Source organism: Meles meles, chromosome 10, assembly GCF_922984935.1.
Source record: "Meles meles chromosome 10, mMelMel3.1 paternal haplotype, whole genome shotgun sequence".
In the NCBI taxonomy this organism is placed as follows: domain Eukaryota; kingdom Metazoa; phylum Chordata; class Mammalia; order Carnivora; family Mustelidae; genus Meles; species Meles meles.
The window spans coordinates 29952501-29978539 of NC_060075.1; the positions used below are offsets into that span (position 1 = coordinate 29952501).

General features: G+C 39.6%; 1 protein-coding gene across 2 annotated transcripts in view; it reads right to left on the bottom strand.

Annotated features, from left to right (window-relative positions):
* The window catches only part of CPED1 (cadherin like and PC-esterase domain containing 1), a 276516-nt gene that overhangs the window by 234343 nt on the left and 16134 nt on the right, over positions 1-26039 (bottom strand). For both annotated transcript variants that reach the window (XM_046020852.1, XM_046020851.1), the window contains exon 2: positions 14008-14191. In XM_046020852.1, coding sequence (XP_045876808.1) covers positions 14008-14191 — 184 coding nt within the window. The remainder of the gene's footprint in view (positions 1-14007; positions 14192-26039) is intronic.

Sequence of the window (26039 nt, forward strand, 5' to 3'; positions counted from 1 at the left end):
TCTGCCTACTTGTGATCTCTGTCTGTAAAATAAATAAATTAAAAAAATATATATATCCACATAACATAACGTTATGTAGCCATTGAAAAATGTTCACAAAGATTTTATGGCCTGTGTTTCTGATAAATAGTATGCTAAAAAAGCAAGCTAGAAAATTCCATAATATGTATAAAAAACTTATAAAGAAACATGTCCAAAATTAACTTTGTTGGTGGCCTTATAGGTAATCTCTTCCATTCTTTATCATACTTTTTATGTATTTTGCAATTGGAATAGATCCTAAAGATGATCTAATTCAAAAGTCTTCACCTTCTGTAAAATAAAAGGCATCTGAAGAAATGAAGCCACAGCTTCACATTGAGAATCCAACCCAAGGCTACTTTCCTCTTTTCCATTATACCTTCTTGCTGCTCCTTGGGGGCCTATAATTACCATTTAGGATAAATCATATGCCCATATTTTTACCGTGATCCCATTATCTTCAAGCAAGCCCAACACGTTCAAAGACAGTTTAAATGCAGCTGCTTGTTGCTATCAATTCAAATGGACCATTGGTCTTGACTCTAAAGAATTAAGACAACAGGTACCATGGCTTTGCATGCCCACTTATAATTAATGGGTTTAGCATCTATTTGATTTCAGGAGCAGTGCTTCTCGCCAATGTGGAAGGTTGGCTCAGACTCCTGGAGAGGCAAATGGTGAATTAGTTGGCTACTAACTACTTAAACAGCAAATAGGCAGAATGTTGTGCTTCTGGAAGAAACACGGAGAAACCGTAATAAAGAAGTATCTAGCACAGTAGTCTCAACACATGGTCCAGGACCAGCATGTTAGCATTACCTGGGAATTTGTTATTTCCTAACACACATTCCCATTGCTACTGGGTCAGATCTACTGGGAGTAGGGTTCAGCAGTCTGATTTAACAAGCATTCCAGACAATTCCAGTACATACTAAGTTTGAGAATCATGGGTCCAGAAAACAGTAGGTACTCTGCGGGTGCTTTGCCAAAACTATGCTCTTCAAACAACTATCCAGACAGGGATTCCCTTTACCTTCTGTAAGTACAAAATACAGAGCTCCCTATTAGAGAAGCAGGGCCGCTAAGAGTCATCTCTACCCTTTATACCCCTTAATCACTTGTTCGGTCATTCTGATAATGAGGTGGAATGCTAAACAGAATTTCTCAAATCCCAAAAGTTCCCTGTTCTAAATAGACCATTTTGTTGCACAGATGATGAGATTCTCATATGACTTTGATATTTTTTCTTAGAGAAAGAGCTGAAAAGAATAATTAATAATACTATTAAAAGGCAGTTATTAGGACACCTGGGTGGCTCAGTGGGTTAAAGCCTCTGCCTTCAGCTCAGGTCATGATCTCAGGGTCCTGGGATGGAGCCCCCCACATCGGCAGCAGGCTCTCTGCTCAGCATAGGGTCTGCTTCCCCTCCCCCTCTGTCTGCTTCTCTGCCTACTTGTGATCTCTCACTCTCTGTCAAATAAATAAATAAAATCTTTAAAAAAAAAAAAAAAGACCATTATTAACTTCTTGGTGGAATTCCTTCCTTGAAAGCAGAGACATCACCGGCTTGGCCAACTCTGAAACAAGGTTACAGAGAATTTTCACGAAGGACAGTGGGTATGTGAGTCTTGTTCTTCAGTTGGTTTTGCTCAGACACAGCCTGGAGCACATTTCTGTTCACTCTACCACACAGCTATTTCCTATCACGCTAAGTAGTTTTTCCCTAGATTTCCAAGAAGCAAATGGTGCTTGACTATGCGAAGGAGAGATTCAGTTATTTTCTTAGAATATTTGCAGGTTTATTTTTTTTCAACTGCTTATTCATTTAATAGTGTGCCACTAGGTATATGCAAGACACTGTCTTATGCAGAATAAATACATAAATAAAACATTCCCTGCTTTACAAGAAGTTTGTAATATAGAAGGGGAGATGAGATGAACACAACAAAAAATATAAAAATATATAACACAAAACATACTCTAGGCCACATAGATGTGTGAATCATGAATCATGAGGTCTCAGATAACTTATTTACCACTTCTACTTTGAAGGAAATTCATGGGTAAACTTATAAATTAATTTAGATCTTAAGAAATGGCAGACAGGAAGGAATTCTCAGAGCCAAAAACCTCAGTAGCGGTGCAAATCACAAAACTTTGAAATGTGATCAGGCAAGGTTGAGTAGGCCAACAGCCGGGAGCCCACAATTACTATCACTTAGGAGCCCTGTAAAAAAAAAAAAATAGTGATGCCCAGGTCATTCTCCTCCTCTAAAATTCTGATATAATTTTCAGAAGCGGGACCTGAGCATAGACTTTTGTTAAGATCCCTGAATAATTCAGGTGTGAGGTCAAGCCTGAGAATCATGCTACAGCGGGTTGGGGAGGAGTCTGACACAATGGTATAAGAAGCTCTGAATGCCGTGCCAAGAAATATGTCCTCTGATTAGGAGGAAATGAGATGTCACTTAAGACTTGTGCACAGGGAAGTGATGTGAGCAGAGCCATGTTTGTGTAGTATAAACTAGCCATCGTGGTGGGGGTGTACTGTCAAAAGCAGAGACCAGCAGCTGGGAGAGTATTTAACTGACACTGTGATAGCATGAATGGCACAAAATGTGGAGCCATGGCCCAGATGTCTATTGTGTGCTGCAGCTGAAGGAGAGGGAGAACCTGAAGATGAGCATTAGCACAGGAGAGCTGAGGGAATGCAGTAATCGCAAGAGAAACATGGCCAGCAGAACCGCAGACGTTGCTGGTGTGGAAGATGACAAGTGTAGTTTGTTACATGTTGAAACACTGGGACACACAAATCAAAACAATCTATTAGGTACTTGAAAAATCAAGAATCTCTAAAAATTCTGCCTACAGAAGACAGGTTTAGATTCAACATTATACACAGGTTAAATCTCCAAGGGAGTTTTGTTTTTTGTTTTTGTTTTTTTGGTTTTTTTTTGTAGTGAGATATAATTGCATATAACATTATATTAGATTCAGGCGCAGCAGATAATGATTCAATATATGCATATATTGCAAAATGACAACCACAATAAGTCTAGTTAACATTCATCACCATATAGTTACAAATTTATATGTGCATGTGATGAGAACTTTTACCTTTCACTCTTTTAGCAACTTTCAAACATAAAGTACAATGTTATTAGCTATAGTCCCCATGCTGTACCTGGCATCTCTAGAACTTGTTTCTAACTGGGAATGGGTACATAGTGGCCACCTTCACCCATTTTGCCTGGCCCCTCGCGACCCCCACCTCTGGCTGCCACCAATCTGTTCTCCAGAGGAGAGCACTGAATCTGTAGAGAAGAAAAACATCTTGAGGGACTATCCATATAGAGGGGAAAAAGAAGACTGGGGATAAATGTCTTAGAGAGTGCCCATATTTGGAGGAAGATCATAAAGAAGAGTCAAAAAGGTTGGAGAAGCAGGAGAGGGCAGCATTAAGGAAGTTAAGGGAGAAAAGAGTTTGTAAGAAAATTCTAGACCTCATAGGACCCGCTTATTGCTAGGACAGGTGTTTATTCCACTGACTCACACATTTCACCAGGTTTGGGAATCACTGCTAAGTAAAATCAAGGAAACTGAGAAATTACCTCAGTCAATTCACATGAAAGCTTAATTTCAGTTTCTTAAAAACTTTTATATAACTTTTGAAAAACACTGATATTCTAATCATGTTCAAATCTGCTCTCATACCAAAAAAAAAGGCAATCATAAATATAGTGACTATATTTTGTAACAAAAAGGAGTTTCTGAAAAAAAAAAAACAACAACAAAAAAAACAATTTTAGGGTCACCTGGGTGGCTTAGTGGGTTAAGCCTCTGCCTTCTGCTCAGGTCATGATCTCTGGGTCCTGGGATCGAGCCCTGCATTGGGCTTTCTGCTCTGCAGGGAGTCTGCTCCGCCCCCCCCCCACCCCTCTGCCTGCTTCTCTGCCAACTTGTGATCTCTCTATCAAAGAAATAAAATCTTAAAAAAAAAAAAAAAAACGATTTTAAAGAGGGGGGAGTCAGATTATTGAGGGTTAATCAGAGAGCAATTACTAAGGAAAAAATACTTTTTCTTGAGTCTTTGTTTCCCAAACTATAGTCTAGACATCTACAAAGAGATGTTGTTAGGAAAAAGCAGCTTTAGCTAAAAGGAAGATGAAAAATCATAGAGGATCTCCAGAGGGAAATATTAATGAATATGATTAATTAGTTAATTAATTCTCCAAAGGGCAAGTCAAGTCTCAAAGGGAAGTGATTGGGGAGGTTTACAATAATTATAAAATGGAGAGCAGAAAACAAAAGTGGTAAAAAATGAAGAGGCAGTCTTGAAAATGTGGTCAGATGCTCCCAAACTCCTCCCAAATGGAGGGAAACGTCTAAAGTATTTCAAGCATCTAAATCTGGTAATACACCAGCAGAGTAAACACACTATATCTGGAGTCAAACTCCAAAACCAAACTCCCTTGCAGTTAAATCCTCACATTCTGTCATTTGAAAAGTCTCCTATGAAACAGTTTGCTTTTCTTTCCTGGAGTCTTTCCTTAATCTAAATATAATATGAATATTATTTATTTTTACAAATTAAATCTGTCATTATAAGCATAGTTTAGTCCATAGCAAAAACCAGACAAAATGTCTAATTTCTGAAAGAAAAAAAAGTCTTTAATTCTAAAGAAATATGAAAAGAACAATGACCTGAAATAAATTCTGGTTGACCTTTGAACAATGCAGGGGTGAGGGGATACCAACACTTGTGGAATAGAAATCTGTATAAAACTTTCAAATTCCCCAAAACTAAACTACTTATAGCCTACCTTTGACCAAAAGCCTTACCAATAACACGAGTAGTCAACTAACACATAATTTGTATGTTCCGAGTATTATACACTGTATTATTATAATAACGTAAGCTACAGAAAAGAAATATTATTAAGAAAGTCATAAAGAAGAGCAAATACATTTACAGGACTGCTCTGTAAGAAATCCGTGCCTAAGTGGACCCGCATGGTTCAAATCTGTGTTGTTTAAAGGCCAGCTGTACTTATAAAAATTAATTTGAGATGAAAACATCAGCCAAAGTTCTCAAATTTACCTGTTCTTAGAATCACCTAGAGATTTTAAACTCTAGATCCATAAAATCAGAACATCTGGACCTAGACAAGGAAGCAGGTGTTAAAGCTCTTCAGAGCATGTCCATGGACAGCCAAGTTTGAGAATCATTGTTCTAAAAAGATCAGAGGGAATCCATGTTACCTAGAGTCTGAAATGAAGCATTTTAACTGACCACTGAATTTGGCTATTAATTTTGTAACTGAGGCAAAACCAGATGACATGTAGTTTTTTGTTGTTCACAAAAGCAACCATATGTATCTGCCAAGGGAAAAAAAAAACCTACAAGACTTTTTCCCTTCACACTAAACCAAACAATAGCACAATATGTTATTTGTAAAGTGGTTAAATAGAATCCACAGTATTGAAAAAAAAAAAAAAGATTAATGCTATACCTTTAAAAAAATAAAAGTAGCAGAAGGGGCATTTAAAACAACAGTTCAGAGAAAGTATCTTCAAAGCTATATTAAACATTTCCCAGCTTTGGAAAATTTAAATACGCAATCTGGTTTCTATGAAACTTAAAAAGATCAAACGATTAGAAGGAAGCTAGGCTTGAACGAGAAATAATGGGGGATTTCAGTAAACATCTGGTTACCATTTTCAATGGTAAGAACCAACCCACTTAAGGAAGCAGTTTAGTTTCTTTGGAGTAAAAATGAGACACTGGCTTTTTGTTCTCTTTGCACAGTGGAGGGTAAAAGAAACATCAGAATGGGGAGGTCACTTGAAGCTCAACTTTTATAAATAAGAAAGCTTTTTTCAAAAACTAAAGTAAATTGAACTCGGGTCTCTGTAGTATAAACAACTCAACTGAGTTAAGGTTAAATAAACATTCCTTGAGCTCTAGTATGCCAATTAAAGAACAAATTCTGTTTGGTCATAAATACATCAGTAATTCTATAAGCACAGAGGAAAACAACAATAAACCAGAGCACACAATTACTGCCTGTCATACTACAATAAAATAGAATGGTGCAGACCAGTAAGTTTCTTTGATTCAATTTCCTTTTTTCCCCACTCCCCAGTCTGATTAACTAAAGGCACAGAAGCACTTCTGATATCACCGAAAACCTATTCCTTGCATAATAAAAAACGTATGACAAAGGCGTTTAGATGAAATATTGACAAGGCGAAACACACTGTGCCTTTTAAATGTGACCTTTACTCTTTCGTCTTCCTGCTAAATAATCTTAGAGCAGATTAAACTCAGGGGAGCAGCAGGGGTGCTGATGTGAGGCTGCAGACAGGAAGGAAGGAGAAGAGGAGTTCCTTAGGCTCTTGAGTTTTAAAGGATCAGTGGAAGCATCTGCTGTCAACATGTACTACTAGCCAAAAGAGAATCACCCCGCATTTTGCCTCCAGACCCATGTTTCTCTGCTTCTCTGCTCACCACTGCTCTCTTCCACCCTTGGACGTGAGATTAAAAAGACTAAAGAAAAGGAATCCTTAGAATGACAAGGTTTAAAACCTTGTCTTGCTTTCCCTCGTCTGTGTGTATAAATGTTATAAACACATAGCGTTTCTGTGTGTATAATGTTAGAATGCTGATCTGAAAAAGACTTGGGTGATGATTTTACTTATTCTCCTAAGTAATAAAGCAAGTGTTCGGGACCACCCCTGCCTTGATGCTGGCCCACAACACCTCCGATGTTCTGAGAGAGTCAGTTCCACTGCTGGGCGACTCTGACTGATAAAATGTCCATCCTTCAATTGATCCTGGTTACGTCTTCCAGAGTTACGACAAATAAATCTTGTCCTCAAGTGTCCCGTTAAACAGTGGGGATACAAAAATATTGGTCCAACTACTTCCAGGGCCTCCCAGAAACATTCTTTGCAATTGGAACCATTTATTTTCTTGTGCCTGCTGCAGATCTGGTTTCGGTGGCAACTGCAGAAATATGCCCTCCTCAAGTCTACATAAGTAATTCTCACCCAATGATAAAATATATGATCTCCTGGACCATAGATTACTTAGACCTCTATCCTGGGAGCAAGTTAAAAACTTTTGGAAAATATTTATTCTCTTGTAGGCCCCCTACTCCATTCTATGAACTAAAACAATGATTTACTAAATAGGACCTGGATGAGCTGAAAGACAATAATTTGATGGTGATTCTGTCTTTTTCTGTAGAGAAGGTGTATGTTATAAAATCCCTGGGTCATACGATATATTTTTCCAAAGGGAGGGATTGGAAGAACATAAACATGAATATTTTACACTATGCTAAACAGAGAAGTAGAGAGCGCTATGTGTTCGTTGTTTTATGGAATACGAAACCCTCAGTGAATCAGGCCTCACCGCTAAGCAGATAACTCACAAATTCTCATCTCCTGCCCTGGTCTCTCATGTTTTCTTCAGTTTTTGTCAAATGCATTTGGATGAAGAGCTGATAGCATCTGAGACCAAATATGCTCAGCACTAAACTCATCTATCCACCTCTAAAACCAACAGATAGTAACCCTTGCAAATGTGACAGAGGAATCATAAGAGCAAAAGAAGAAAAGAACTCTGAAAAATGGACACAAGCACTTACAGCCTCAACAGGTAGTATCAGTCCTAAATACTACGGTAGCCGTGGTTGCATTACTTTTATGTAAGAGCAGATCTGAGCATGCGTAGAGTATCAATGCACCTATAAAGTTATTTAAAAATAAAAGGCTTATCAATTAACTTTTAATTAACTTTTATTCTGAGGTAGTTCAATATTTAAGGGGCTCAAATAATGGTACACTATGTTATCTTCATTTATTCATGCATTCAGTTGTATTCAACAATTATTCCTGGTGTGCCTCTAGGTTGAGGGCAAGGTTTTAAGTGATAAGCAGAACAGACATGGTCCCTGACCTCAAAGAACTTAGAGGTTTGGTTTTTGGTTTTATTTTTTGTTTTTTGTTTTGTTTTGTTTTTCCCCCTTAATGACAGGTCTTTCCCAAGGGAATGGTCCAGGAAACTATGTGTTGAAATTTCAGGAGGGTTTACAACCCAGACCCTTCAATGGGAGAATGTAGGTTGATAAAGAGGGCCTTGAAAACACCTATCGAGGGACGCCTGGGTGGCTCAGTGGATTAAGCCGCTGCCTTCGGCTCGGGTCATGATCTCAGGGTTCTGGGATCGAGTCCCGCATCGGGCTCTCTGCTCTGCAGGGAGCCTGCTTCCTCCTCTCTCTCTGCCTGCCTCTCTGCCTACTTGTGATCTCTCTGTCTGTCAAATAAATAAATAAAATCTTTAAAAAAAAAAAAAGAAAACACCTATCGAGTTCATTTATCACTAAATACCCAGCAGCAGCATCCCTATGTTCTTCATATAGAACCCATTTTAAATGTGCTCCCCCAGAAAGGAATCTCCATAATCTCCTTTCTGTAATTAGTTAGTTCTTGACAGAAGTAACAATATTATCTCCGATTCCTAGAGTGCCCGTAATGGGGCATTCATAGAACAATCCAAAACAATCAATTCCCAAAGAGAAAATTAGGACTTTGAGAGGTTAAGTAACTTGTCCAACGTTATATAACCATTAAAGGTAACACTAGAACTCAGCCCACGTTTGATCTTACTCCAAAGCTGCTGCTTCTTTAATTACCACAGTCTACTACCTCCCTAAGAAAGCAATTACTGTGGTTAAGCTCTTCTTACTTATGGGTGATTTAAATCTCAACTTCCTTATAGGTTCTTCTCGAAAACAAATAAACTAAAGAAAAAAACCCTGAAATATGCCTTCCATCACAAAAGTCAAGATTGGGCTGTAGTAGGGGTTTCTTTTCCATACAAATCCCAGAAACAGCTTTTGACAAGTAGCCATTATAAATAAATCCTCAAAATTAGACTAAATTTCAAATGGTACATGGATGTGTTGGACATTTTTGAGAGTGCCAGTGAATGTAAATAAAAATATAGGAGGATAGAAAACTATTAAATTATAAACAGGGAAGGAAATAGGTTTTTTCTTCTCTAATATATTTTCCACAACATTAAGTACTGATCTGTATCTCTCACTCTATTAACTATATCTTTTAATAGTGCTTCCCAAGAACACAGTTGGATAAATTACAGTGTCCTCATGGGGGAGGGGGGATGGTGAAGCAACATTATTTAAAATAGCATTTTCCAGAACACAATATATCAAGTTTAATATCAATACAAATATTGATATACTTCTCACCATATTAACTCTAGCCCTTCCTAGAAATGCCTTCGCCATACCATGCTATAATGTTATATTCTCAACTCCTGTTGGAAGGTTGCTCTATGAACGAAGATATGACATCCACTTTATTTGCAATACAAATGTTGCTCTGGCTCTCGACCCATTACATAACGTAGGGTAGTTTACTTAATGATCCCTTCAAGAAATTTGTTTTAAATATATTACTTGGGCATGTGGGTGGTTAGGGGAAGGAACGTCCTGTTCCCTTCTTTCTGAGAGTAAAATTTCCATTCTTTTCCTTGTTGTTCTTGGGATTTGTAGGCTCAAGCCAAAATTAGGCTTCAGTTATGGTAACTAAGAGGACTATCCAGCCTGAGCCCTGACTTTATATTTCCATTTTAGTAATGTTATTATTATAGGTTTTATTGTAAACCATCAAACCCTTTTTGAATGAGGTTTGGTGTAAGTTACAAAACTAAACTATCTCAGTCCTAGAGTTTAACCATCAGTCTGGGATGGGATCCGATGACATAGAATTAGTCTAGCTACATGGGTCAGCAAACTTTCTCTGTTAAGGGCTCAGTAAATGTTTTAGGATTAAGAGCCCCACCATCTCTAACTACTCAGCTCTGCTATGCAAAACAAAGCAGCCAAAGACAGTATGAAAACAAATGTGTAGCTGCATTGCAATAAAGCTTTGTTGGCAGAAATAGGCATTGGGCCAGCTTGGGTCAGCAGGCCATCATTTGCCAGCCCCTGGCAAGAAAATTGATATGGCCTTCCACTTTTAGTGTTTCTTTTAAAAAACATTGCATGTAAACCCCCACATTACAAAAACAAGAGCAATTTGAACCATTGGAGTACCCAATTCTGTAGTGGGTTGGCATTTGTTTTTCACAGGGACTATAGAAAACATCACTTAATTTAGAAGTGCAAGGTATATTCAGAAGTAAACAGAAAACTGATAAATATGTACTACTCTTCGAGCATGCAGAAATAATTATGATCCAATGATACAGCCTAGTGAGACAGGGTCTCCAGACCACATACTACTTGGATGTTACCATGGGAATAGGATAAGAACTTTCAGAAAACATCTACTTTCATTTAGGCTACTATACTATTCCATGTACTAAAGCACTGATTTACTAAATAGTACCTAGATACTAGGCAGGGCAATAATTGGTGGGTGCTACTATCTTTTCCTTTAGAGAATTATATATTCTCATAAACTCAGGGACATAAGATATATTTTTCCAAAGCAAGAGATTGAAGGACCATAAAGTACATGTTTTACATGCTGCTGAGTTTTGTAGGCCTACATGGGTAAAGACAATTGTCCTCTTGCTGTTTTCAAAATTAGCTTAAAGATTAAATGCCTGTAAATACTGATACAATTAAAACTTAAGCAATACAATGGCATTATAGCAAGCAGACCTTTGCATTATTTTATTCCCAGAATTAAGTCTAAAGATTGTTATTTCTTGAACCAATAGTATGTCCCTTAGGATAGTGTGCCTTGATGGGCCATATATCAGAATCATATGTGTCTGTTCTTAACATATAAATTTCCGGGCCCCATTCCCAGACTACTGAATCAAAAAATAGTGGCTGGGCTTTACGTTGTCTCCTCCCAGAACTCTGATGGGGTAGACAAAGTGATCAAATTCTCGCAACATACTATCACAAAATAATGACATTACTGCCTGTAACAGATTAAGAGAACTAGAGCTCAAAGAACCGAACTTGCTTAAAGTTGTATATCCACAGCCTTCCTGTCTTTCTGGATAGAGCCACAGATTTTCGTTAATCGCTAGAATGGCATCAAAGGGAAAAAACCCACAATGCCCACATTCTAACTTAGAACCGAGACTGCTTACTTTTCCTTCCAAGGAATGTTTACTAAATAAGTACTAGGAAAGCTGAATAAATTATAAAGTCCAAATGTTACTCTACAAGAACAGATTATACTTAATAGTGGAATGTTGCCTGGCTATGACCCTTTTATTTTTTCTAATTTTTATTCATTTCTGGCCTTAAAGGTTTAAAAAAGAAAAAAAGATAGCTCCAAGCGGGAAAGAGGCCACCTGTGTTTCAAATGATGGCAGAGAAAGAGGTCAGCAGAGCTGATTGGGGTCAGATCAGAAGAGGAAAGAAAAGCAGGTAAAATGGATAGGTAAAATAGGGAAATTTTATTTTATATTTATCTTCCTACAACCAAGCAGGTATTTTATAAATGTGTCAAATCTGCACCTGGGCACTTAGTAACATTTGTGGTAGTACCTATTTTACTTTTGATATAGCAATTTCAAATTTCAGTTTAGCAAAGAGAAGAAGCTCCAATGGTAAAGTTAAAGATAGGAGGGGGTAGGTCTCCAGATCATTCTGAACTGCTTCCACTTCCCCCAAGATGCTCAACATGGAGAAATTAAGTTCAAATGTGCAAATACAGCATCATACTTTCTGCTGCCATATGTCTGGTAAAATAAGCATGAGCTGAATATGGGAAACTAAAGAAAAATGAATTTGTCAAGAACAAAATCTTTAGAAAATATTTTTATAGTGAGTCCCTCAATGCAAACATAATTTAGAGATTAAATCTGTGACCATGGAAAATAAGCTGTCATAAAAAAGTGATTTTTTTTTTCTGTATGTTAGAAAATCAGGGAGAAGTTAGATTACGGTCACAGAATTTTTTAAAATTTCTGTTATTTGAGGGTTGCCTTCACAGGGAAAACTACAAAATCGGATGGAAAAAACAAAAGTCAATTTTGCATACTCGTGACATTGCTACCCTTTCTGGAGGCCTTATCCAGTAATAATATCTTATTGTACTGACTTGAAGAAACCAAGAAAGAATCAGGAAGTGGTTGTTTTACAGGCTGAGGGAATACAGGGTACGCGAGCCAAATCAGCATTCACAATGTCAAAGTCGGGTGACACCACCTCCTTATCTTATGCTGTGCCCAGAAGCTCCTTTGCCTGCCAGAGTTTATTGCCTTCAGGCTGTCTTTGCGCTTTTCTGGATATTTGGAAGCTGCAAAGTCATCCTCCTTTTTCTTGTAAAACGGACCCAAGGACACGAAGGGAGAGAGCAGCTGCATTCCTTCTGAATTGCAACTGGACAGAATTGAAAATTGAAGCTGAATTGAAGTTGAAACGCACACAGAATCCATGTCGTGCCCCCACACGGTCAGTGGCAGCATCAGAGAGGCAGAGGGACTTGCAAACACGAGCAGGGTGTCATCACGGCTGTGTTGGGCATGACTCCAGGTGCACAGCTCACGGGGCATGGGGGCATGGGGACGGTGGTCCTAGAAACACCTACTTCAGGGATGGGCTAAGATGTTTTATGGGATGAGAGGGAGACGAAACATTTTATATCCTTCCTTAACCCAGATAAATGGTTTCCTGACAACATCATTTATGGATGTTCCAGAACTCTCCATTGGTCTCTCCTTAATAGAAACAACCACAAGGAAGTTTCTAAAATTTGTCTTCAGCCCTCTTGGATATTCCAGAGCTTTCGCCTTCCCTTTTGTTTTTCTCATTTGCTTCCAGAAGCTCAGGACTCTAGATTTCCATAGGACTCTAATGGGACAGGGCCCAGCAAATGGCATTGCTGAAGACCTGTCCTCATGGCCCATACTCTGCACATTTTTAGAATCTTTCTTTTCATCAAAGTGTATGTTTTGAGGCCCTGTCCTCCAAAGCTATGCTAGCTAAGGAGCTTATAACTTTATAGCCGGTGCAGGAAAAGGGTGAACATGGTGAAGGGGAATTGAGGCTAACCGTCCCGCTCCCCTCATTCATTCAGCGTCATAAGCTAGCGGTTGAAAGAGCAAGGTGGAGTGTATCTGTCACATGGTGAATTGCCTTCAGTTGCTCAGGAAATGTTAATGCCTTCAGTTGCTCAGGAAATGTTAACTGTTACTGTGACTGCCCTTTTTGACCCTCATCATCTCCTCAAACTTTCTTTTCAAATACCTTGTTTAAAAACTTGTCTTTTATTTCTCACTTCAAATGATAGAAATAAAAGTACTTGACTAGTAATAGGGTGTGTGATAAATACCCATACTTCTTTCACATTTTAGAGCCAATCTGTGAATCACATTTAAGCTGGCTTCTTGAAACAATTTCCAGCACATTCTACTTGCAGTCAGATGAAGTGGCAATTTTCTTAAAATATGGAGCAGTTTGGTGCTGGGCAGAACATGTATTCAGGCTCATAAACATAAACATTTTTTATGTAGCATTTAAATATGAACTATGCAACTCCAAAATGCTACAAAAATATAAACAAAATAATTTCAGGAATAAAGAAATATAGCTAAAGAAAAATTGAGAGGAAGTAAAAAAAGGAGCCAAGTTTTCTTTGATGTAAGAAAGTTGATCATGGGTAAAAATTTGTTTTTATAAATTTCTTTTTTTTTTTTTTAAGACTGTGTTTGTTTATTTGACAGCGAGATAGAGAGAGAGCACAAGTAGGAAGAGTGGCAGGAAGAGGCCAAGGGAGAAGCAGGCTCTCCTCTTAGCAGGAAGCCCAATGTGGGGCTCAATCCTATGACCCTGGGATCATGGCCCGAGCAGAAGGCAGATGCTTAACTGACCGAGTCACCCAGACAGCCCAAAAATTTCTCTAGGAAAAGAATGTAACACACTCTAGAAAGTGTTTCACATTATATATCAAGCAACTTGGGTATTTACTTCTTATTCTGACCTTTTTCTAGCAGCCCCAGCCCAAGGCCAGCACCGAGCCTTTCTTCAGCGATGACAACTGTATAGCGATGCTGAGTGAGAATGTGCTGGTGGAGCTGAAGCTCCATTTTGCTGAAGGAAGGAGGCCTGTAGAGTATAGCCCTTCTGTCATGGTTGCCAAAATGTGCCTCTAGTGATCTCTCCATCTAAAAAAAAAAAACAAAAAACAAAAAACAAAAAAAAACAAGAAAGAAAGGAGGCATAAAAATTCAAGAGGAAGAAGTAACACACTGCCTTTGAAGGACACCATTAATGCAAATCAAAGGCCATTCAGAAAGTTATCCTGTCAGTTTGTCTCAGGAAATGAAAGACAGACTCTCTGAAAGGCTGGCAAGGACAAAGGCGACCTCATATGCGAGAACTGAAGGTGATTTGAATTTTTCTATTACAGAGAGATGAAATTTTAGGCCATTAAAATATAGAGGTCCTCGAGGAATACTATTACATAGAAATACAGAGCTCAACTCTAGCTGAAAATATAAATTAGCAGCAATGCCTTTTATCTGCATTGTGCTTACATAAAGTACCTCCAGTTGCATTATCTTCTAACGGTGCTTTTTCGGTAAACACAGGGAAACAGACTCAGAAAGGATGGACTTTGTGCTGGCAGGACACGTTCAGGAATGGGGAGCACTGAGAAACAAGCTCAGAGCTCTTTGGAGATGCACAACGCTGCTGCTTCTCTCAATCAGGATGCAGCAAAACGGGAATACAGCTCAGTGTGGCAGGGTGGATCCCTGCTCGTGAAGAGGAATGTCATAATTTCAGGCTCTTCCTTCCATAGTTTATTGATCCTCCAAATAAATATTCCTCTATCTCACAAGGATGTTCAAAATTCCAACAACAAAAGGGAATTTTACAACTGACAAGTAGAAAGAATGCTAATATCTGAGTTCATTATAAGGTAAAGTAGCAAACATTGGGTATTGTCCTGAAAACTTGAGATTAAACCTTGATAAAGTAGGTATTTTTTTGTTACGAGAAGGAGCAATCAGATTGGAGGGGGGTTAGAGCAAAAACTGGGAGAGGCCAAAGAAGAAGAGACAAAGGAGTTGGGTGAGGACAATGAGCGAGAAGAGATAAAAAACAAAACTGGGAATCTAATTACTTAGAGTGACACTTCTGAATCATACTGTCCACTTTATGGATGTAAAACATATGTATCACGTCTTTTCACTTAAATTTCTTTCACTTTTCACTTAAATTTTTTCATTACTTCCCATTACTGATAGAATTCATTCCAAATCTTCATCAGGGAACACAAGGTCATTAAACTTAAACCCTGTCTTTCTTCTCTGGTCATATCACACTCTTAATTATTTCCATTCCTGATCCCACTCTTCTTTCATCCACATCCCACTGTTCCTCCTCCCTAAAATTCCATCCTCTGGCTCCACTCATCCATCTGGCTCGCTCCAAAACAAACATCACCTCTTTTGGGAAGTTTTCATTGAAATACACCCTTCCGTTAGCACTTATGAAAGGGAATGTGCACATCTCCCTGATGTGAGCTCCTTAACTGGCAGTACACTTGTACACATGGTACATGTTTAATAAATGAAGATATCTACAAAATTAATGAGCCACAGTTCTCTATCAAGATCTTTGAAGATATGTGTGGAAAGAAAGAAGAAACAGATTTAGATTATAAACCCTCTGAGGGCAGGAACCATATTTTATTCTTCATTTTATACAAACTATTGCCATCTGTCAATGAATAGACAAAGCAGAGTGACGTGCTAGAGAACACAGACTCTGGAGAGACTGCTGGCTTTGAATCCCCCGGTCCCACCAGCACTCTTTGTATGACCTCGGACAATACCTTCTCCTAAGGGTGCAGTTAGTACTAAAGACTTACTATATGTGAATAGCTTACAACTGTGCCCAGTATATGGGAAATACTATATATGTGATTTTTTTTTTAAGATTTATTTATTTGAGAGAGAGAGAGAAAGAGCATGCAAGTGGGGGGAGGGGCAGAGAGAGAGAATCTCAGAAGGCACCTCACTCAACAGGGAGCCCAGTTTGAGGCTCTATCTCAGGACCCTGAGATCATGACCTGAGCTGAAACCAAGAGTTAGATGCCTAACTGCCTGAGTCACATAGACACCCCTATGTATGTGTTTTTTAAATAATAATATAAAGAGCAAAGAGTCAGAAAAGCTATCTCTGAGTCTGAGCTCTGCCCGACACATGGTAACACGGACGTTTAGTATGTGTGTGACGAATTTAATAGAAAGGAATAGAAGGCTAGCTAATCACACCTCCCCTGTGTGGCACTTTGGGCAAACATGATTAATTAGATATTTTCCTTTGTTAAACGATACTGGGTTTTTTTGTTTTTGTTTTTGTTTTTTTGATAGTGAAACCATTGATTGATGATTGATTGGTTGATAATGAAACTTTTTAAACTCAAAAATTTAACTGCAGATTGGGACACGATTCCCCAGCCAACATCATTGTTTGTCACGGTAAAACTGTAAGAAGGAGTATTCGAAGTTGAAAACAGGTTGAGCCTTTGTACACAGGACTTAGAGGGAACCATGAGCCCACAGGAGGCCAAAATAAACAAACATGCATCTAGGTGCAAGGGAAGACAGATGCTTCCAAATATATCAGTGTCACTCAAGTGAAATGCTTGGTGCCCAGAATTCCCTTCTCACATTATTTTCTTTCGTAATCACAGGATGCTCCTCTCTATTACAGCTGGCTCAAATAGAGCAGTGATTTCACATGAGGAGAGTGTATTTTCAAACTCTGTGTTATTATTATTTTGAAAGATACATCCCTTCCTTCCCTCCCCTCCCCCTCCCCCAGCCAGGATCAGTTTAAGCAAGAGCAATGTAGCTCTTACGTTATATAGAGCATATTATAAATAAAGTGTAATTACTGGCCATGTTTTCTAATAACCTTTGTAACATAGACTGACATTTTAACTTGCATCTCAGACTAAAGAGAATAATGGGAAGTGAGCTTGTCAGTCAAATTATGTTGTATTATCCTGTAATACAAACTGCTCCTGTCCTGGTCATATTTATAACACACTGTATCAGCAAAATGACCCAAGACCAAGGGGCAAGAACAATTTTAACTGGTCCAACAACAGGTGCACACGCTGCATCCGTGAAATAAAAACTAGGTGAATAATTACGTCAACCGCACCAGCAAAGGCAGGATTATCAAATGCCAGAAGCAGCACTTTGGGAAATGAGAGCTCTTGATTACACCTACAGTTTTGAAGATGTATTTTTAGTGGCAGAATTTAACCTGGCCACCACTACAGCAACTTAACTTGAGACTCACAGGCTTGTGGAGAAGACGTTAGGAGAAAGAATGTTACTAGATGTTAACATTCTGAACTCCCAAGTCACGGCTCTCTCTCCCTTCTTCTAGAAAGATCTGAAAAATTGTCCCTCAGAAATCACTTTGCCAGACTATCTGAAAGTTATTTTAATTTTTTCAGATTTTTATTGATTTATTTCAGAGGGGGGGAAGGGGCAGAGTGAGAGGGAGAAAGAGGTTTAAGCACACTCCATGCTCAGCATGGAGCCCAGCATGGGGCTCGATCTCTCGACCAGGAGATCACGACCCTGAGATCACAACCTGAGCAGAGATGAAGACTCAGATGCTTTACTGACTTTGCCACCCAGGTGACCCTACGAAAGTTATTTTAAAACAACACTTTTTGGGACACCTGGGTGGTGCAGTTGATTAAGCATCCGACTCTTAATTTCAGCTCAGGTCGTGATCTCAGGGTTGAGATCTCAAGGTCATGAGACTCTTGCACTCTGTGCACATCCAAGAGTCTGCCTGAGATTCTCTGCCTCTTCTTCCGCCCCGCCCTCCATTTGCACTCTCACATTCTCTCTCTCAAATAAATAAATCTTAAAAAACAAAAAACAAAAAACTGAACACTTACTATTTTTATTGTAAAGCCTTCAAAATCTGAAACCGTTATACCACATTAGATAAAGCAAAGGACAGAGTGTTGTAATAAACGACCTGAAGTGTCTGATGCAGTAATGTGGGGGAGAATAGAGGAGGACCAGGGATCAGAAATCTGGATTTGAATTCTGACTCTACCTCTTGTTGGTTCATCCACTGGGACAGGGGGAGTTGTTTTTATCTCTCTACCTCCAAATTTTCTCATACATATGGTTAAGATAACAAATTCTACCTCATTAAATTGTACGGGGAATTAAATTAATTTGTAATATGAAAGTATCCAACACAGTGTTCCATCAATAAATGATATGAATTATTAATAAAATTGAATAACAGTACGTTTTAACTCTGATTTTCCTTTAAGAATTCTATAAGCATTAGGGGTGCCTGAGTGTCACAGTTGGCTCAGCATCTAACTCTTGGTTTCAGCTTAGGTCTGATCTCAGGGTTTTAAGATTGAGCCCTGCGTCAGGCTTTGAGCTCAACACCGAGTCTTCCTGGGACTCTCTCTCCCTCTCCCTCTGCCCCTCCTCCTTGCACTCTAAATATCTCTCTCTAAATAAATATTAAAGAGAAAATGAATTCTATAAGCTTTACAATTACTATAGTTTGGCCTTGATCATAAAAGACATTTCTGCTATAAACTGTATGTTTCCATATGTCTTGATACATGTTTTTATCTATGTGACTCATCACATTTTATTTTCTTTTAAAGATTTTATTTATTTATTTGAGAAAGAGAGGACATGAGGAGGGGGAGGGGCAGAGGGGCAGAGAGGGAGGGAGAAGCAGACTCCCCGCTGAGCAGGGAGCCTGACACAGGGCTCCATTTCAGGGCCCTAGGATCATGACTTGAGCTGAAGGTGGATGCTTAACAGACTGAGCCACACAGGTACCCAACTCATCACCTTTTAATGCAAAAATATAATTTGTTTATTTATTATGTTTATTGTCTGTCTCCTCACACCATAAATGGAGGTAAATGAAACCATATATTTTTTTCACTTTTGTTTCTCCAACCAAAGAATACTACTGGCCACATATGGGGCACATAATATATATTCTTGGCATGAAGGAATACAAACATCTTTTTTTCAATATGTATAAGTCTTGGTTATAAATACTACCAAGGGAGACTGGGAATAGAAAGTGGTGAACATTTGTATTAAGAAACTTATTTCAGCAGAATTTTAAATAGTAGCAAGAATGACAAAAATAGAATTAAATGTTTGAACAAAGTAATGAATTTGTAGTAGAAAAATCAAATAAAGAGCTATATTATAAAAGCATATTTCTCAGTTACTTATAGTATTAAAAAATCTTCAACCAAGACTTACCACAAAAGCAAGAAATACAGTTCTTTAATATATAGTAAGGATGAAAAATAAAACTTGGGTTTTTTTTTTTCACATGACAGAGAAATTTTTTCTAGATTTATTAAAGTAGCCATGTATTTATGACACCTTTTGATGCTCAAATACAAATCATATAGCAGACCTCGGATGTGTGTTATATATAACTAAAAGTCAAACTGCCTTGCTAGTCTAGATCTTTGACATTTTAGAAATATTGCGGAGTCTATCATAGTGAATTATGTTTTAATTTTTCCATTATAAGAATGAAATAAGGATTTTTTTTTTAACCCATGGGTGAAATTTATACTTACTTTAGAGAATTCAAGAAACAACATGGGCTTTTCCTGGATGTATATCCTACACATTTTCCACTGAAAGATTATTTATAATTACAGGACAGTTTAGGAACCATAGGTTCCCTGAATAGGTAAGCAGAGCCTTGTGAGGATGTTCCTCACCCAAATGAATCTTCAGTTAACCTCTGCCTTTATGGCACAACAGACTCAAACTGGATCTCAAGCTCATCATGGAAGGAACACAGGCTTCTCAGACCCACTCCATGACAATGAGCACCTCTGACTGCACTTCCAAACTGCACTTGGGGCTACACTAACCCACGAACATCCAATGAAAGGCATGTTTGTTCATCTGTGCCTCTATGTAAGTTTTAAACCATAATAGAGAAACAATTGGGGAGGGTATGTGCTATGGGGAGTGCTGTGAATTGTGTAAGGTGGATGAATCAGACCTGTACTCCTGAAACAAATAATATATGTTAATAAAAATAAATAAATAAATAATAGAGAAACAAAAGCAATAAAGTTTCAATACCAAAAAAGTGTATTCTCAATACAGCTGTGATGAAATGGTGCCCACCGAAACAGCTATTCCCAAAATCTACCATCACCTATCTCTCAATCTGTCTTTCCCTTTGGCACGCTTCACAATTTATAGTACATATTACTTTTTTGATGTCTGCCTCTTACATAAATTTGTACATTTCATAGAAGCCTAGATGTGTCTGCTTTAGTCATTGTACATACTGAAGGTCAGGTTCTAAGTAAGATGGAAGAGATGAATGAATGAGCAAATGAGTGAATTCATGAATGCCAAGCATAAGTTCATTATTTGTAAACGCATTATTTCATCACTTTCTGATGAAAACACCAACTAGAAAAATCTCAGAGGAAGCTTCAACATTTGCATCTCAAGCCATAAAATATCTACGACTTTTTCATCCCCAATGACTCTCTCCTGCAATTCACTACAAACACCCACTCCAATGAAACAGCTTGGAGTTTGTGTTCCCCAAACACCCCCACCTCTGAAATTATAAAATGAGATATTCTATCCTCTGATCGCATTCCTGTATTTCCATCTCTTCTCATTTATTCCCATCAGTTCTTCAACCACTAGTCTTTCTTCCTAATGCCAACTTTCTCCTAGCCTCTCAGTTTGGATTCCATGGCCCAACACCCATCACTCCCTCCCCAGTATATTAAATTCCCTTCTTCCACTGTGCTTACATCATTCACACAGCAGAGCTTCAAGCAAGGAAGAGCTGAGCACCCAGCTGTTAACAAGACAGACACACCTCTGCCCCCACAGAGCTGGCAGCCCATCAAGGAAAGCAGACATAAACAACTAGTTATAATAAATGATGACGTGCCAGGTAAATCGGGAGGACTAGAGTGCCATGGAAGCTGAGACCCAAAGATCCCAGGAGCCTTCCCACCCTGCACCTGGGCTGGATTGTGGAGAGCTCTGAAGAAAAGTGCCCGGATGGACAGATTCTTATTGGCAAAACCAGTTCGGTCTTCGGGGTCCCCAGACTATCTTTCCCTGGTCAATTCTCTATAGTGACTAACTTTCCCACTCTCCAGCTACCTTCTTATTTCTACAGAGAACTGCCTCCCATTCATAGAGGAAATTAGCACTATTAGAAGGAAACACACTGGGTTAAACAGCCTCTGTTTTGGCAGACCCATAGCCTTTCAGCACAACTAACATTTCCTCTTTTCTGTTGACGTCCATAGAAGAAACCTGTCCTCCTCTCATCCATGGCTAATCACTCTCCGGATTCCATATCTCCCTTTCCTCCAGGCAACAAACCTTCCAATTTCTACCTTCAAATCCCTGAGAACTTCATCCGTCTTTTCTTCTTCTCCTGGATCCTTCATGTACCCTCCCCCTTGGCTCTTTCTCAATTTTTATTCATTCACTCACTTACCTCCTTAATATTCTTGAACACTTTCTGTATGACAGGCACGGTGCTAGGCTCTGAGCAATGCAAGTGAAGAACCTGACAAAGCTCTACCCCTCACTGAGCTCACTTCTGAGTGGGCGGAGCAATAAACAGTGAATGAAATCAAATGCAAGGTAAGTTCCTGCAGAGGTAAAATCTCTGGTCTGGGAACAGTGTTCAAGAATGACCCTGGCGCTCTTTTAGATGCTGTTACTTGCACGTGTTACGAACGCTGTCAGTGTGGGGAGAAAAAAAAATGAGAGAAGAAAAGAAAATTCTTAGAGGGAGAGAAAAGATGGGCAGAGGAATTAAAACAGGAAGTTCCTGAAGGTCAGCACCATAGGTGCTTTTTACTGTGAACGGTAAATAGGGTCAGGTAGGCATAAGAAATCGCTGACAATGAGGAGAACAGGGAAGTTTATACAACAGTACTTGTTATCTTTTTAAGCAGCCAGTAGGAAACCAAAACTTCCTCAGTAGCAGAGAATTAAAAAGTTGGCAACTTCATGCTGGTCTTTCTACCTAGGGACACCCTCGATGAACTTCAATTCCTTTTACCAAAAGCCATGGCAGGGAAGATACAAAGGAGGAAAACTGGGAGGGTATTTTCTTGTTTTATTTTGTTTTCTGGGTGGACGGGGTCCTGACAGAAGTCCAGAAGGCCAGACTTTTACTTTCTAAATCACAAGATTTCCTAAAGATTATAGGCCATCATTCGTATAATAAAGAAGAGTTTTTTAAAAATGGAAGTACTCCATGACCTGAGTGATCACGCTGCAAGAGAGACAGGAGACCTGTCCTAAGAAGATTCCTGAAGACACCGGGGGTGCATGGGACGTGCACTGGGAGGGGAGGGGCAGTAAGTACAACACTGTGGAGCCTGGTTTGGGGTGGAAAGAGCAAGGAGAAGCAGCAACAGGACCATCAAATCACAATATGTATTGCTAAGAGAGAGGCAAGATACAGAGGATGAAAACCTTCCAGAAGAAAGGATTTGCCGTGAAGGTATGAAGCAGGCAGAGAGGGAGGCTGTAAGGCTGACATACTAGAAGAAGAGCAGCACAAAGGAGGAAAATGGAAAAGAACAGCAGGAGTGACCCAGATCTGGCCATCCTAAACTAGAAATTATTGACAGATAAATATCGTCGTATCGCCTTAACGCACTGGAACATCTGCGATACTGAGACTTTGGGGATATAGAATGATTTTTGTTGATCAGTAAAGACTTTCCACTACATCTCTAAAATCTGAAGTTCCATCCTGAGAATTCCCAGGTCGTCGCTATGTCTGATGCCCAGTCTCCTCACTCACAAACGGCACATGCCTCTCTCAGCAGGGCACACAGTGCCGAGCTTGTATAGTTTGGAGGAAGAGGAGAGACAAGTGGAGGACAACTGGAAAGACTTAAGAAGAAAGAAGGCAGACTGAACAGTTCTGGGCTTTTCAGACTCCAGCCAACACACAGGCATGCCGGAGCACGGTTGGAAATGTCTGCTGTTCACACCTTCCCCAGGCTGACCAGGCTCACATGTGTAGGAATCTTGGAGATGGAGAGAAATTAAAAATGCAACTAAGAACACAAGAACAGTGGTGTCTCCCCTTCATGCCTTCCTGCTGTAGTTGGCTAGCAAAATTCTATCCACCCACCCCCGCCCCTGACCTCTCAGCCATTTCAACCAACATGGAGGAACTTCGATTCCCCTCTCTGCTCCTCCCAGCTTCTCTTTTTCTCTTTCCTAGCTGTTTTGAAAGTCATATGCAGCATCGTTTTCAGCCCCCTCTGGAGGCTTTTCCTCCAACTAATTCAAGGCCCCCCCTTGGCTCAGCTGCCACCCACGATGCACAGCTGTGGGTCTTCAGTTTACTGGTTGCTGTAACTTTTCAGACATAACAAAGACCCAGCTGAGATTACAAAAACACAGAGATGGCTGGGAGATGATGCTCATGATAGTGTCCTTGGAGAGGTCTTTTAAGCACAAGATAAAGCTTTAGGGAGAGAAGGACGGTTTCTTTTTCCTTGGGCGCATTGGAGTTTGCTTCCTATTTTGGATCAAACAAAAACCAAAAACCGCTCCCAAGTGTTCTTCTGTTGTCTCTTCTCCTTCCTTCTGCTTTCCTGTCTCTACACTCTTCCCCCTTCTCAGTCTCCCCTTAATCGGATAAGCACAGAGAGTTTAAGAAGAGGAAGTTACTTTCGTCCCATCCTCAAGCCCTGATCATGTGTGTAGGTTTTAGAGTAAATGTTCTCCACCCCCCTGAACCTTACCACGGTGTCAGCAGTAGTTGAAGGACATACATGATGAAGAAAATAGAAAATCGACAGTCCACAATTGTGAAACAGCAGGCAGAAAACAAGGGGAGAACTTGTTCTTTTGAAAAACGTTAAAATAATAGCAAGTCTCTGTCCGCCCCACCCCATTCCCCGTGCCCAAACAACAAGTGAATTCAGCGATTCAGTCTTAAAATAGCAAGTCCCTACAAAAGCGACATAACAGACAGGAAAGAGCACTGGGGTCATTAGAGCAGCATCAGTACCTAAGCATCATACAATCTACCAAACGTTTTATAGATGCCAGAGACTCTGAATCTCAGTTTGAGTCTTTGCCAGCCAACTTCCCAAGACCTCCCCAAGGTCTTCTAAATCCTGGGTCATCCCTCTATTTCCCACCCTCCATTCATTATCTGCTGATGTCGCTGAAGTGCTACTTGATGTACTTCAATTTCCTCATCTGCAAACAAGCACCAGCCTTCCGTCCTGCTTTTCACGCTAGTGTAAGGATCAAGGGAGATTTCAGTGAAGATAAAAAGCAGTCGAAAACATACAGCCCTCATAAACCTAACACGTATTAAATATCTCTTAAAGAAGTTATTGCATAAAAGAACCTCTTGACAAATTAAAATGTTTTAAATTGGGGCACCTGGGTGGCTCAGTGGCTTAAAGCCTCTGCCTTCGGCTCGGGTCATGATCTCAGGGTCCTGGGATGAGCCCCGAGTCAGGCTCTCTGCTCGGCGGGAAGCCTGCTTCCCCCCTTCTCTCTGCCTGCCTCTCTGCCTACTTGTGGTCTCTCTCTCTCTCTGTCAAATAAATAAATAAATAAATAAATATCTTTAAAAAAAATGTAAAATGTTTTAAATTGTTAGAAGGTAAACTGAGGCACACTTAATATTTTAAGGGTTCATTTGAACAAAAATCCATTCCAATTGGGCAGCACCAAACCCAAAATAGTTAGGAGCTCTCTGCCCATAGGAGCCAAGGGAAAGCCTTACACAGAGAAAGCGTGGAAACAAAGAATGGAAATTATTTGATTGGCTACAGCTTGGTTTTCTGTGATTGGTTGTCCTTAGCATTTTGGTGTCCTAACCTTGAGATATTTACAGACTTAGGTTGCTAGGGCATCAGAGCCACATCTGTGTAATGAATTAACAAAATAAAAATCTTAAACATTCTAATCATGTGATTTCACAGGAGTTCTGTCCAATTACAGGTGGAATAGGATAGGGTCCTGCTTGTGTATTAGGGGCGGTAACACATTTAAAAATCACTGATCATCATTTCTACTATTCTTCTTTTATAAAAATGGGATGATAGAGCAAATGTAAAAAAAAAAAAGAAATAAAATATGACCAATGATACCATATATAAAATGGACTTTTTAGATTTGGGTGCTAGATAAAAATTAGGCGGTCATGTTAATTGTGTAACTAAATATGATTTAATTTTATACTTTGTTAGAACATTCTATAAAGGAATTCACAATAAAGATATAAAAAGCCCTTTAGCACATTACATTCCCTCTTTTTATTTTTTAAAATTTTTTTGAATATTTTATTTATTTGACAGAGAGAAATCACAACTAGGCACAGAGGCAGGCAGAGAGAGAGGAGGAAGCAGGCTGCCCGCGGAGCAGAGAGCCCGATGTGGGGCTCGATCCCAGGACCCTGGGACCATGACCCGAGCCGAAGGCAGAGGCCTCAACTCACTGGGCCACCCAGGTGCCCCTACATTCCCTCTTTATGGCTTAGAAGATAATGGTCACCATTGTCTCTTTTAGATCTTCCCTAGCTTTCACCTATTAAATTCCTGAACTCCTCATTTGCATTCTTCATTTCCTTCTTCATTCTCCCCACTCACCCCTGCCTGCTACAAAGCTTGCTGCTAACCCTCCCAGCATCCTCCAGAGCCCAGTTTATGATCTTGACAGTCCTCCTAGCCCGCAGTCCTTGCTGCATTTCAACACAGCACACACGGACCCCAGGCTTCCGCAGCAGGCCATGGCAAGAAAACATGTGTTGGCCAGACGAGGATCTCTTTCAGCACCAGAGGGAACATGCCCCACTCTGCACAGAGACTCCAGCCTTAAACTAACATCTGCCAGATGTAAGGGTAGAGTTCAGGCATGAGTTGGGGATGAAGATTCTCCATCCACAGCCTACCCAGTCACCACATGC